This window comes from Vombatus ursinus, unplaced genomic scaffold, assembly GCF_900497805.2.
Source record: "Vombatus ursinus unplaced genomic scaffold, bare-nosed wombat genome assembly UNPS02009173.1, whole genome shotgun sequence".
In the NCBI taxonomy this organism is placed as follows: domain Eukaryota; kingdom Metazoa; phylum Chordata; class Mammalia; order Diprotodontia; family Vombatidae; genus Vombatus; species Vombatus ursinus.
The window spans coordinates 10,645,213-10,658,335 of record NW_020948951.1 but is presented as its reverse complement, the minus strand read 5'-3'; the positions used below and the strand labels follow the sequence as shown (position 1 = coordinate 10,658,335).

Here is a 13,123-nt window from a genome sequence, read left to right as displayed (position 1 = left end):
CTCTTTTCTTACATATATATGTAATTACGCTATGAAAAATCTTTGAACCAATGAATTTTTAATGCTTTCATGATATAGTCCAAAAATGGAGTTATTTGGTCAAAGGTGTTTATTTTTAACCTTTTATTATTCAATGTAAGATTTCTGTCCAAAAAGATTTTACAACTTTGCAATTCCATCTGCAATGAATGAGTGTAGTATTCGCCCCTAAATGAGTGTTAGGTTTTGTTTCTTTTGATTATTTTCACCCAATTTCATGAGTGTTACATCTTTAAATATCTTTTTTATTTTTAGAAAAATTGAGCATTATTTCAATGCTTAGAATTTGCATCCTTCTTTTGAAAATTGTTCATAGCTTTTGACCATTTAGCCATTGTTGATTAAATTACCTCTGTGATTTTAAAAACTCAATTCCTTATATATTTTAAATGTCTTTTTTTTCCTGTTACAGCTACTATAGATACTTTTGCCAATTAATTTTTTCTTTTTTCTTTTAATTCATTGTTTTTATTTTATAGATATTTTAACTTCATATAAGCAGGCACACGTTTTTGGTCCCAATTCATTCCTACTATTTGTTGAATTGAAAAAAAAATTATTTCCTCTTCCAAACTGAAGTTAATTCTCTGTTCCATGTTCTTCCATTTTTTTTATTGTTCTGTGTTTAATGTTTAATTCGCAGAACATTTTTAACTTCAGTGAATATTGTTATTCAGAAGAGATTTTTCATTTCATTCATAATTTCTTAAGTTCTAAGTATGGTTAGTGGAGTTTCCTGGGATGTGAGCCCTGAAAAGAAACTAAGACCACTTAATCCAACTTTATTTTACACATGAGGAAATTGAGTCTAATAAAGTGTAGGTGAATTGTCTAATATCACACACACACTAAGTGGCAGATCTGGAATTTAAACTTGAGTGTTCTGAGTCCAAATCTAGTTTCCTTTCTGTTACAAAAGTGTGAAGAGCCTGCATTTCCATTTTAGGTTCTTACCATTACCATTTTCTTTGTAGATACACCAGATGCATGGGAGCAGGAAATCAAACATGTGTATCAGAATTCCTCCTCCTGAGACTTTCTGAGAAGCCAGAGCAGCAGCTGCCCCTATTTGGGCTCTTCCTGGGCATATATATGGTCACTGTGGTTGGGAACCTTATGATCATGCTGGCCATTGGCTCTGACTCCCACCTCTACACACCAATGTATTTCTTCCTCTCTAATCTGTCCTTTGTTGATCTTTGTATGGTATCCACTACAGTCCCCAAGATGCTGCTGAATATCCTAACACACAGTAAAGTTATCTCCTATGCTGGATGCCTTGCCCAAATGTACTTCTTCATGGTTTTTGGTTTTTTAAACAATTTTCTCCTCACTGTGATGGCCTATGACCACTTTGTGGCCATCTGTCACCCTCTGCACTATGTCGCCATAATGAATCCACGGATTTGTGGCCTCCTGGTTCTGATCTCATGGACTATTAGTCTTCTAAACTCCACTCTCCACACTTTACTGGTGGCATGGCTGTTCTTCTGTGCCGAACATGAACTTCCTCATTTTTTCTGTGATATCAGTTAAGTTACAAAGCTCTCTTGTTCTGATACCCTTACCAATGACATCTTAGCGTATTTTGCAACTGGTCTGCTCAGTATTCTCCCCCTCACAGGGATCTTTTTCTCTTATAGTCAGATATGTTCCTCCTTATTGTGAGTTCTATCTCCTAGGGGGAAATATAAAGCCTTTTCTACCTGTGGGTCTCACCTCTCTGTTGTTACATTATTCTATGGCACTGGACTTGGAGTATATCTGAGTTCCTCAGCTACCCACTCCTCAGTGATGTATTCCGTGGTCACCCCCATGCTGAACCCTTTCATCTACAGCATGAGGAATAAAGATATAAAAGATGCCATGAGGAGAATTATTAGCAAAAGGCCGCCCTCTCATTGATGGGGTCTGGCCCTGGACCTGGAATGTGGCATTGATATTTAAGGTCAAAAGTCTGAGAAGCAGAAACCTTGAGTCCAAACTGGGAAGGTCAAGATAGTCCAAAGATTATAGTTTAGGGTGATGTTTTCCTAGCTGTATGATCTCTTTTACTGTCACTCAGACTGTTCTCCTTCCTGGCATTGATTTATGGATTTGCTATAATGTTGCCATCTTATTTTCCACAATGTGCTTTGTTATAACTTCTGCTTTTTCTAAATAAGCATTAGATGTAGAATTAATAAACATTAGTTTTAACTTCTGGGTCATAATCTATGTCCCTTGAGCAAGTCACTTAATGCCTCTGAGTCTCAATTTTTTTTCACTTGTTTAATGGGGATTATGGGAACTGTCCTGTCCATAAGGCAAGTTCTGGTCTATGGATCAAATGAAATAATGTATGGAAAAGCATACTATACACTATAAAGTGGTATACAATTGAAGAAAGAAAAAAGAGGAATAGAGAAGAGACGGTTGGGATCTTGTTGTGCATGGTTCCTCTACCACATCAGATGTCCACTTCTCTATATCCTTAATATATGGTCTTCATGTATTATTTTGAGCATAAAAAATCATTCACTGGTACCTGATTCCTTTTGTTTTTAACTAAGCTGCTTCTTGGACAATAGCCATGTCATCTATCCATGCACCTATTCTCAAAGCCCCTCCAGTGTGGTTAAAACCTAGCAGAGATTGTGTTTTGCTAGCAAAGCCTTCAAGAATCTAGTGTAGTCATCTGACATGATGAGGCACTGAAGGAGACTATTTTCATAAACATAAGCATGACATTTTGCTGGGAGGTAGCATTGCTGGTGGATTGAATAGTGGGCTTACCATCAGGAAGATACGGATTCATATCATCTTTCAGGCCCTTACTAGCTATGGGATGCTAAGCAAGTCATTTTATGTCTCACAGCCTCTGCTTATTCACTTATAAAGTAATAATGATAATTATGATAATAACAATAATAATAAAGAGCTAGTATTTGTAGAGTGCTTTAAGGTTTGCAAAGCACTTTACATTCATTATCTCATTTATTATTGTGGGGCTAAAAGCACCTACGTCAGAGTTGATGTGAGGGTCTAATGAGATATTTGTAAAGTGCTTTGCAAACTTTAAACCATTATATAATCTACCATCATTATATTACTATCATTATATATATCTACATATATATCATTATACATACATATATATTACTATCATTATATTACTATCATCATTGTTGTTACTTGCCCCCTTTCCTCTTTAGAATCATGAAGCCATAGAATCTTAGTTCTTAGACATTAGTGGTCCTCTAGATCAGCTTCCTATAGATGAAAGTGTCCTTTTTATAATATATAAACTTCTAACTATGTAGCCATGGTAGGCATATGTCTTTGAACAAGATTTGTTTTAAATCTGGACTCTACTCTTTACTACTTAGTGGTCTTGGCCAAGTGCCTTAACCTTTCTTAGCTCCAGTTTCCTCATTTGTAAAACCAGAGAGTTTTACTACATGATCTCCAAGCATTCTATTAGCTTTAAATCCTATTTGTCCTCTTCCAATGACAAGGAACTCACTAACTCATAAAATAGTCCAGACCACTATTTATGGGCATCTCTCCTTGATATGTTCTCTATGAATGCTGTCTACAAGAATTGTTAGCAAGAATTGCAAAGGATGAAAATCTTGCTTCCAAGGGATATGGACAAACAGAGAAGGGGGTAGAGTTGACACTTGAACTCACTCTCATTTGAATTAGACAAAGGAGGGAAGAATACATACAGACACACAGTGTTGGATACAGAAAAACATTTTACTCACCAGGAAAAAGGAGGGAAACAGGTATAGGGGGAATTAGAGGAAGGGTGAATTAAGAGAGGGATTAACCCCAAGCAAAACAAACTCTAAGGATATCTTCTGATAAGAATACATTCCAAATCAAAGATGATAAATGTAACTTTGTGGAAGCATCAGCTACTGAGATTTTGGGAATATGTTCATCAAATTCCAATAAAGATTTATTGCCTTGTAATTCATCATGTTGATCAGGGGACTCCCTTTATCAAACACCCTTACGTTAGTCTGAGAGACTGTCAAATGCTTTGTTGAAGTTGAAATAAACACAAACTCTCAATGGAATCAGAAGGGTTCAGTGAATAGTGATCCATAATCTTTCTGGATGTGTGTGTGTGATCCTATTCTTTGTCTTTTTCCTTATCACTTATCCATTTCAATTTTTATAATTAGCTTACTTGCATAGTGGCCAGAGCCTTAGATTTGGATTTAGAAAGACCTGAGTTTAAATCCAGCCTCAGACACTTGCTGTGTGATCCTGTGCAAATCACTTAACTTCTTTCAGCCTCAATTTCCTCTTCTATAAAATGGGAATAATTGTGGCATATGAATAAAAGGTTATTGTGAGGATCAAATGAGATAATATATGCAAAGACTCTTGCAAACAATAAAACATTGTATAAATGGTAATTATTATAGTTGTTGCTGTTGTTGTTATTTAGTTGTTGGGAGAAAACACAAACAACCATTATAACCCTAAATATGAACTGATTAAATTTCATAATAAAAGGAAAATTACTAGAGGAATGGGTAAGGAAACAAAACACAGTAATTTGCTGCATAAATGAAATGTATTTAAAGCATAAAGACACAAACCAAGTAAAAATGAAGAGATTTAATAAAACTATTATATATCAAGTGACTAAATAAAACAAGAGTCACAGCCATGATCTCAGATAAAACAACAATAAAAACTGACAAAGACAAGAGAGATGAACAAGAAAACTACATTATGCTTTAAAGTGCCAATTATCATTTCCATGCGAATGACTCCAGTTCTGTTCTTTCTCCTGAGCTGCAGACCCACATCTTCCACCTGTCTTTTGGACACTTCAAACTGGAAGTCTCATAGATATAATAAACTCAACATATCCAAAATAGAATTTATTAGGCCATCTTTCTCTCTAAACCCATCATTTTTCTGAATTTACCTATTTTTATTGAAAACATCACCATTCCTACAGCTTCAGAGATTCACAACCACAGCACCATCCTACACCCCTCACTCTCCTCCTCCTAGATAGTCACTTGTTTGCCAGATCTGGCCAATTCTACCTCCACAACATCTCTTGCATCCATTCCTTTCTTACTCCTTATGTAACCACCACCTTATTTCCAACTGTATCATCTCTCACCGTTGGCCTCCTAACATATATCCTTGTCTCAAGTTTCTTACTCCTCCAATCCACCCTATACCTAGCTGTTAAAGTGATTTTTTTCTTAGTTATAGATCTGACCACATCACCCTCACAATCACTAAACTCCACTGGTTCCCTCTTGATTCTAAGATAAAATTTAAGCTCCTACATTTAGATTTTAAATCCCTCAAGTCCTTGGACCCTAAATTATCTTTTTAGTCTAATTATACATTACTCCAATCCCAATGGGATGTTGTAGCCAAACTGGCTTTCTTGTTGTTCCTCAGATATAGCACTTCCTCATGCCTGGAATGCACTCCCTCCTTGCCCCCAACTCACAGAATGCCTTACTTCTAGAAATATGAGCTCATGCACCACTTTCTGAATAAAGCCTTTCCTGATTCTCCCCAACTTCTTGACTGCCCTCTCTACTTCTACTGCACTCTCTCTCTAAACTACCTTGAAATTATTGTAGATATTCTCAGATACATACATATTCCCTGGTAACAGAAGCTCCTTAAGAGCTAGAACTGATACAAATTGTCTTTGTATATCAGCACAGTGCCTAGGATATAGTAGGTGTTTAATAAATATCATATGATTGACTATATTAATGAAACAAGGCTCATGAGCCCAGCTCACTGCTTCTCTCTGGCTCCTTGCATTGAGAAGAACCAGATCCCTATCTCCATGTTTACCCCATTCAGATATAAGGTTAGAGAATATTTCTGTATCTGTAGCTATAGGACCTTTGGAAATTAGGGGGGACTGGTTTCCTTTTGTTGTCTAGTATTTTGACTAGGTAGGGAACTGAAGTTCAGATAACAACAGAACTTCATTCTATTAGAAGAAAGGGCCCTTACTACTAAGACCTGAGAAGAATAAATAGGAAAGTCTGCTCTGATCTAAAGAACTCAATGAGTAGGGGATGTAGTATCAATAATATAATCAGGCAGATAATTGGCAGAACAGACTGCTTTCACAGACTAAAGAACAAGAAAGGACCTCAAAAGAAATCTCATCCAACTAGTACCTAAGTAGGAATCTCTTCACAAATTATAGCACTTAAAGCTAGGAAGGTAAATAAAAGAGGCTATCCATCTAATTTTGGAGACAAGGAAATGAGGTCCAGAACATATAAGTTAATTGTTCAAGATCAGTAAGTAGCAGAACAAGGATAATAACCCAGGTCCTCTGACTCCAAATGCAGGTATCTTTCTACTATAAGGAATATTCATTGACCTTAAGCGTAAAGATATAAGTAGTGAAAAATTCAATGTCTCTAATGAGTTATCCCATTTAATGATTTATTGGAAGGGATTTCAGCTATCAACCACCATCATGAGGAAGGAATCCACTGATACTAATCTTGTCACATGCTCATTCATTCTTTTAAGGCATTTACAGTAAAGAGTGTTTCATTAATTTACAGTGAAGTCAATTTATAGATTCATAGGTAGCTAGAACCAGAAGGGACCTTAGTATTCATCTACTTTAAACCCTTTTCAAATCATTAACACTCTCTACAATAATCAACATAATCAGTCCCCTAATATTTTCTAGAAGATCACCAGTGTTGGGTAGCCTACTGCCCCATAAGACAGCCAATTCCATTGTTGTATAGGTCTCATCATTAGGAACATTTCTGCCAGGGTTCTCTGTTGTCCCACGGGGAATTGAGATGCTCCAGGAATGGAAAGACAATGGTATGATTTGTCTAATGAGGAGCCATGGGGATGAATCTCAATAACTCTAGAAATCATAAGTATTTCCCTACCTGCCACTGTCCCCAGGGAAGCCGTCTGTTCCAGGACAGGAGGTAGTCTATTTGTACCTCACTGAGATATCACCCCTCATGCCTGAGGCCATCTCTTCTCCATGGGGGAGAGAGAGCTGGTGTTTTTCTTCCTGACAACAATCCAGGTCAAAAATAAGATCAGTCAAACATTGCTTCTTGGTGATGACCAGTAAGTACTATGAAAGAAAGGGAAATAATGTGAAAGGAGGGAAGGCAAAGTCAGGAGGTAACCCTCTCTTCCTCAGAAATCCAGGAAGATCATGGCAAGCCCAATAAAATCCAAATCAGAGTTCAATCTAATCCAGAGTCTGGTACAGTCCAATCAACCCTTGAGTCTAGCTGAAAGTTCAGAGTTCACAATGACCCAAAATTGGGAGAGCAGTTGGAAAGAGTCCTAGACTCAGAGTGAAGAAAACTCAGTTCAGGCCCCAGTCCTCCTATTGACTACCTGTAGGATCTTGGGCAATTAAATTTCCTTCTTGCACTGACACCATAAAATAGGGTAGCATCTGCCCTATGTATTTCACAGGTTTTACTGGAATTAAATATTTATATGTTTTGCAGAAGTATTTTGGTAACCTAAAATCATTTTTAAAATTAGTTGTCATTACAATAGGAGAGATCAGAGTCCAGTATAGATCCATGCTTTTAAGTAAAGCTATCCCAGAGTCCAAGAAGACTCTGACCAAGAGCACATAAAGAATTCTCCATTGTGATGCCTAACAAGAATAGAGGGGCTCATGCCATGCTCCCAAAGACAGAAACCAGGACCATGGTTAGTATGGTTATCCCATGGCTTATCACATAAGCATTCTGACTCTATGAAGCTGGGAGAGGTCAAGTAGGCTAAGCTTTGCACTACCCAGAGAACTGTACTACACACAGGACTAAAGGAGAGATGAGCCAAAGAAATATTCTGTCCTCTATAAAAATTAATGAGGTGGCTGTCTCTTTCCTACAAGCAAAGGGAGGACAAGAAGATAGGAGATTGAGGAGGATTAGAATTTCTAGGTACACCACCAAGGAGAAAGTTGTGAGAATGGATCAGACACAAACTATTATTATACATGGGCTGGGGAAGGACTGAGAAATTGGATTGTTGTACAAATGATGGGAGGGAGCAGGAATTTTCAGGATAAGAGAAATAAAAATCACTTTTCTCATGAATGTTACGATTAGACCTCCTGGCTCCAGTGTGTTGCAACAGACTGGATTGGAAGACCTGGATTTTAGTCCTAGCCTTGTCACTGACTATTTGTGTGACTTTTGACAAGTCACTTTTTTTCCTCACCTGATCTCAGTATCATTACTTGTAAAATCATTTTGTTGGAGTAAGGTAGATTAAACTCTATGTTTTAAGACTGCATCCATCTTGGCATTTTATGTTCTAAGGTCTTCCATGCTCTGATAATCTATGTCTACTTTAAGGCCCTTTTCAACAGTAGAATTTTGTTTCATTGGGTGAATTGTTTTTTCTTGAATCCACATCCCCTCCTCAAACCAATGACTTCCATATTCAAATCTCAGGTTGGCCACACTGGGTGAGGCATTCAGGTAGCCCTGCCTTAAGTCGTGGAATGAGTCTGAGGCTTATTCTGCTCTTCACTATAGAGGACAGTACAGAATTCAACTACAGAAGAACCTCTCTCTGGGTTCCTTAAAGACAGATGAATCTGGAGGAGATTTTTGGTAGTTTCCTGTCTTTGCCCCTCATCAAACAAAAACCATTTATTAAGCACTTTGTGCCAGGGACAGTCATCTGTGTCACCTTGGACATGTCACTTCTGGGCATCAATTCATTCAGTTATATAGAGTGGCAGGCTAGATGATTTTAAGATACTTTCAAAATCTAAATACATGACCCAATTATCTTATAATCCTATCTAGAAAATTTATCCAGCATGAGGCCAACATCGGAGTCCCTGACTCTATGGAAACTTGAATTTGAGATCTAGAAAGAAGATATATTGTCTGTACCCTTAGTTCTACCTTTGGCATCAGCTCCCCAAAGATAATATTCTCTCCCACACTTTCTGATCTTTTCCATTTCCTTATTTTTTTTCTTACTCATTGATTCCCACTGGACTGCTTTTTGTTCCTTGAACTCAAGCCATAAGCACCACCAAAGTTCTTGCCTATTGTTCAAAGCTATAAACATATGAATTCTTTGTGCCCTCCAATACTTAACAGGTTCAGGATTTTGTCAGTGAGGGTATGTCTTCTATGGACATAGATGATATAACCCTTCTAGGAGTGGTAGATACTTGTGAAGAACTTCTGTGGCCAAAAAGATCCCTACCCAGTGGCCAACCCAGTGATGATCTGCTTTGAATTTAACTAACTGGTCATTGTATAACAGACAATGGCTCTCTACAGATAACATCTTATAATAAAGACATTCATATATTAATTATGAACCAGTATTGCATTGTAAAGAAACTATCTCAGGTTTGAAGTAATTTGGGTAAAACATTTAGCCATTATTTTGATGCCCACATCTTCCCACATTATATTTATCCACTCTGTTGTCTTTTTCTACCCTTTGTCAACTTGTTCTTTTCTTTCCTACCTTGTCTTCTTAGTATTTTTTCTTTCCTCTCTCTCTCTCCCTCACTCCCTCCCTCCCTCTTTTTTTCTCTCTCTCTGTATCAGACAGGAATAAGGTTAGGTAGCTGGTCTTTGAGATTTTTTCAAGATCTAAAAATCTATGAATTTATGAAAGAGCTGCCTTAGCAGGTAGGGAGTTCTTTATTGCTGTAGATGCTCAAAGGAAGGATGATTAAAGACTTATCAGGCATGTTATTATAGAATATTATTGCATCAGGTGGGCATTTGGCTAAATGACATAGATCTGAGAGGCTACCATTCTTTGACTTATATCTATCTCTCCTCTCACCCTTTCTGCCTTCCATAACCTTTACTATTTATCTATACATGCAAGCCTTCCTTCAGAATATCTTGCAAGAGAGTGGCAGGTATCGATATACCAAAATCAACAAACCGTTATTGAGTCTTACTGTGTACAAAGTCCTATAAGTATTGGTATCAAGCTGTTTGGTACTATAGGGCATGTTTAGGATGTGAACCAGATATTCTGGTGGATTTTATTTGAATACTGGTACTTTCAGCTCTCAAAAAAGGTAAGGATGTATGACTTAAGGAGCTGACTGAATGTAAAATAAAGACTCTCCTCCCCTCATTTCTTTGTGGAGATGTAGGGCTAAGACTATGGAATACTACATACCATGTCAGATGTTTTCAAAATATTAGTTAGTTTGTTTAACTATTTTCCCTATTCTTTATTACAAGGGCTCTCTAGAAGGGGAAGGAATATGAGAGAGAAATATAGATGACATAAACAACAATAGATATTATGAAAAATGCACTTAAAATTAATAAATGGCAGGCATGATAAAATTTTGAGAATGATTGGACAAGTGATTTGATAGATCCAACTTGGTAGACTTGAGAGATATTACTACAAAAGCAATTTATGTGAATTTTTGTGAAAAAGATAAAGGGCTTTTAATAGCCATAAAGCACAGAGTCCTGTACTCTTTAGGCCTAGATAGAACAACCTTTCCCACATTTCTAAATAAAATCATCCACAGGGGAGTCTTCTCTATTTCCAGAAAAGGGACACAAGAATGGTCTAGTCTTGCCACTACATCCTTGGATGAATAATAGTAATGGGTTCATAGGATCATAAATCCAAAGCTGGAAGGGACGTTGAACTCGATCCAGTCTAACTCCCTTCTTTTACAGATGAGAAAGCTCAGGTCCAGGGAGGTAAGGTGGTAACATAAATATTAAAAATCAGAGTTGATGATGCTTGAACCCAAGTCCTCTGACCCTAAAGTCAGTGTTCTTTTCAATGTAACACATCTCCCTTTTTCCACTGTGTCATTCTTTGACCTAACCATGAATTTTCTCTTTGGAGGTTTTGTCTTCCCCTACTAGTATATGATTAGTGAAAAGGCAGCTCTTTCATAAATTCATAGATTTTTAGATCTTGAAATAGTTTCAAAGACCAGCTACCTAACCTTATCCCTGCCTGATACAGAGAGAGAAAAAAAAAGAGGGGGGGAGGAAGGGAGAGAGAGAGAGAGGGAAGGAGAGAGAGGAAAGTTCAAACTGCTAATGACTCTGTCCCTACAGTGGATTGTGTCCACTGACTTCTCCATTACAGTGAGCATGAATAAAAGACCAAGTGGATCTGTACTGATTTGAAAATAATTATACAAATAGTAAGATTTAGATCTGTTTAGGGTTACTACTTCTCAAGAAAGAATGCTTGGCCTTACATTCTTAACCTGTATAGCCCCTACCATACATTCTGTGGTCATTTTGTATAGTGACATCCACAGATCTTTTTAATCTTCAAAACATTATGAATCAAGGGATTTTGTGTTGGAATGAACATGTTACTATTGAGTTCAGAGCTTGGAAGGACCTCAGAATATAGAGCGGTAGAGATAGGAGGACCCTTAGAATACAGAATGTCAGAGCTTGGTGGAACTTCAAAGCATAGAATGTCAGAGCTGAAAAGGACCTTAGGACACAGGATTTCAGAGGTGAGAGGGACCTTAAAGCAGAATATCAGAACTGAGAGTGACCTTGTATAAGAGACTATCAGCATTATAAAAAACTTTAGAACCAAACATGTCAAGGTTAGAAGGGGCCAAGATCATAAAACATCTAATACTCTCAGAGTCTATTCCTTAAAATAGATCAATATTGTGTAATGCCAGATTATTATGCAAAAATATTTTAGAACTTTGCAATTCCATCTGCAAAGAATGAGTATACCTATTCCTGCTCAAACTTATCAGTGTTGAATTTTGGTTATTTTCTACCTATTTCATGAGTTTGAGGTACTACCTCAAGGTTGTGTTAATTTGTATCTTTCTGACTATCAGTGGAATTATATATTTTCAAATAATTATTAGGAATTTGAAGAATTTGTTTTGTCTGACTATACATATTCGTAATAGGGATTTTGCTTTTTTTGCTTTCTCAATTGGGGAGGGTAGATGAGAGGGAGAGAATGCAGAGCTCAATATAAAATAACATTTAATTTTAAACAATTTGTATTCATTTTTTGAAAATTGTTCATATATTTTATTGAGAGATGATTGCCATTGTGATTTAAAAAAAATACTAATTACTGATATATTTTGGATGTCAAGTTATTATCTTCCACAACTACCATTGATACATTTCCCAATTCATTGTTCTTTTTTCTTTTTAATTACATTTTTTTAAAGATTTTTTTCTTTCATATGGGAAAGAACATCTATGTGGTTCCCATTAATTCTTTATTGAATTATTGATGATCTGCCTTTCATAATTGGGGTAAATGCTCTGCTCCACTTTCTTCCAGTTTTGTAGTTTATATAGTTTAATGTTCAACTCAATATATTTTTACCTTAAAGGAATATTATTCCTGAGGAAAGTTTTTATAATTTCATTTATAAATGACTTAAGTTCTAAGCATGGTTTATGGAGTTTCCAAGAATGTGAGAACTGAAAAGACCTTTAGAGATCCCCTAGTCCAACTCCATTTTACATATGAGGAAACTGAGGACAGCGAAAGGGAAGTGACTTGTCTAAAATAACAAAGGTGGTAGACCTTAGATTTAAATTTGAGTCTTCTGAGTCCAAATCTAGTGTTGTCTCTATTACAAAATGAGAGGTGACTATTCCCATTTTGCTAACTGTTGGGAGAATTTTCCCATGGGAGTTCTAGCTTCTCTTGGCAGAAGCTGAGGGTCACAACCTGTTGCGTGGCAAAAACAAGGAAGTCTCACAAGACCTCTCCTTTGCTGACATGCAGCTCCCACGGTTGACTTGGCTCTCCTCTCATTGGGAGAAAAGTCCTACTCATACCCCTGACACGAGGGCTGCAGGTGTCCAGCAGACTTGGTGATTGGCTATCACGTGGAGATTATGCTTTGATCAGGTGTTACTAGGGATATAAAAGAAAGCTACTAGCACTTAATGAATGGAGCTTCTGCCATCTTGCTGTCTCCCGCCTCATCAATGCACCTCTGGGTTAAGAGTATTGAGCTGGTCTCATGCTCACCACTGAAGTGGCTGCGTCAGCTAACTTTCCATATCTTTGTCCTTGCAGATATATCAGGTGT

At 37.0% G+C, this 13,123-nt stretch overlaps 1 protein-coding gene across 1 annotated transcript; it reads left to right on the top strand.

Moving 5' to 3' along the window:
• The first annotated feature begins 1,026 nt into the window (after positions 1–1,026).
• On the top strand, positions 1,027–1,944 carry LOC114035100 (olfactory receptor 7A10-like). The gene is given in 1 exon segment (XM_027851075.1): positions 1,027–1,944. A coding segment is annotated over 1 exon segment (918 nt).
• The last annotated feature ends 11,179 nt before the right edge of the window (positions 1,945–13,123 follow it).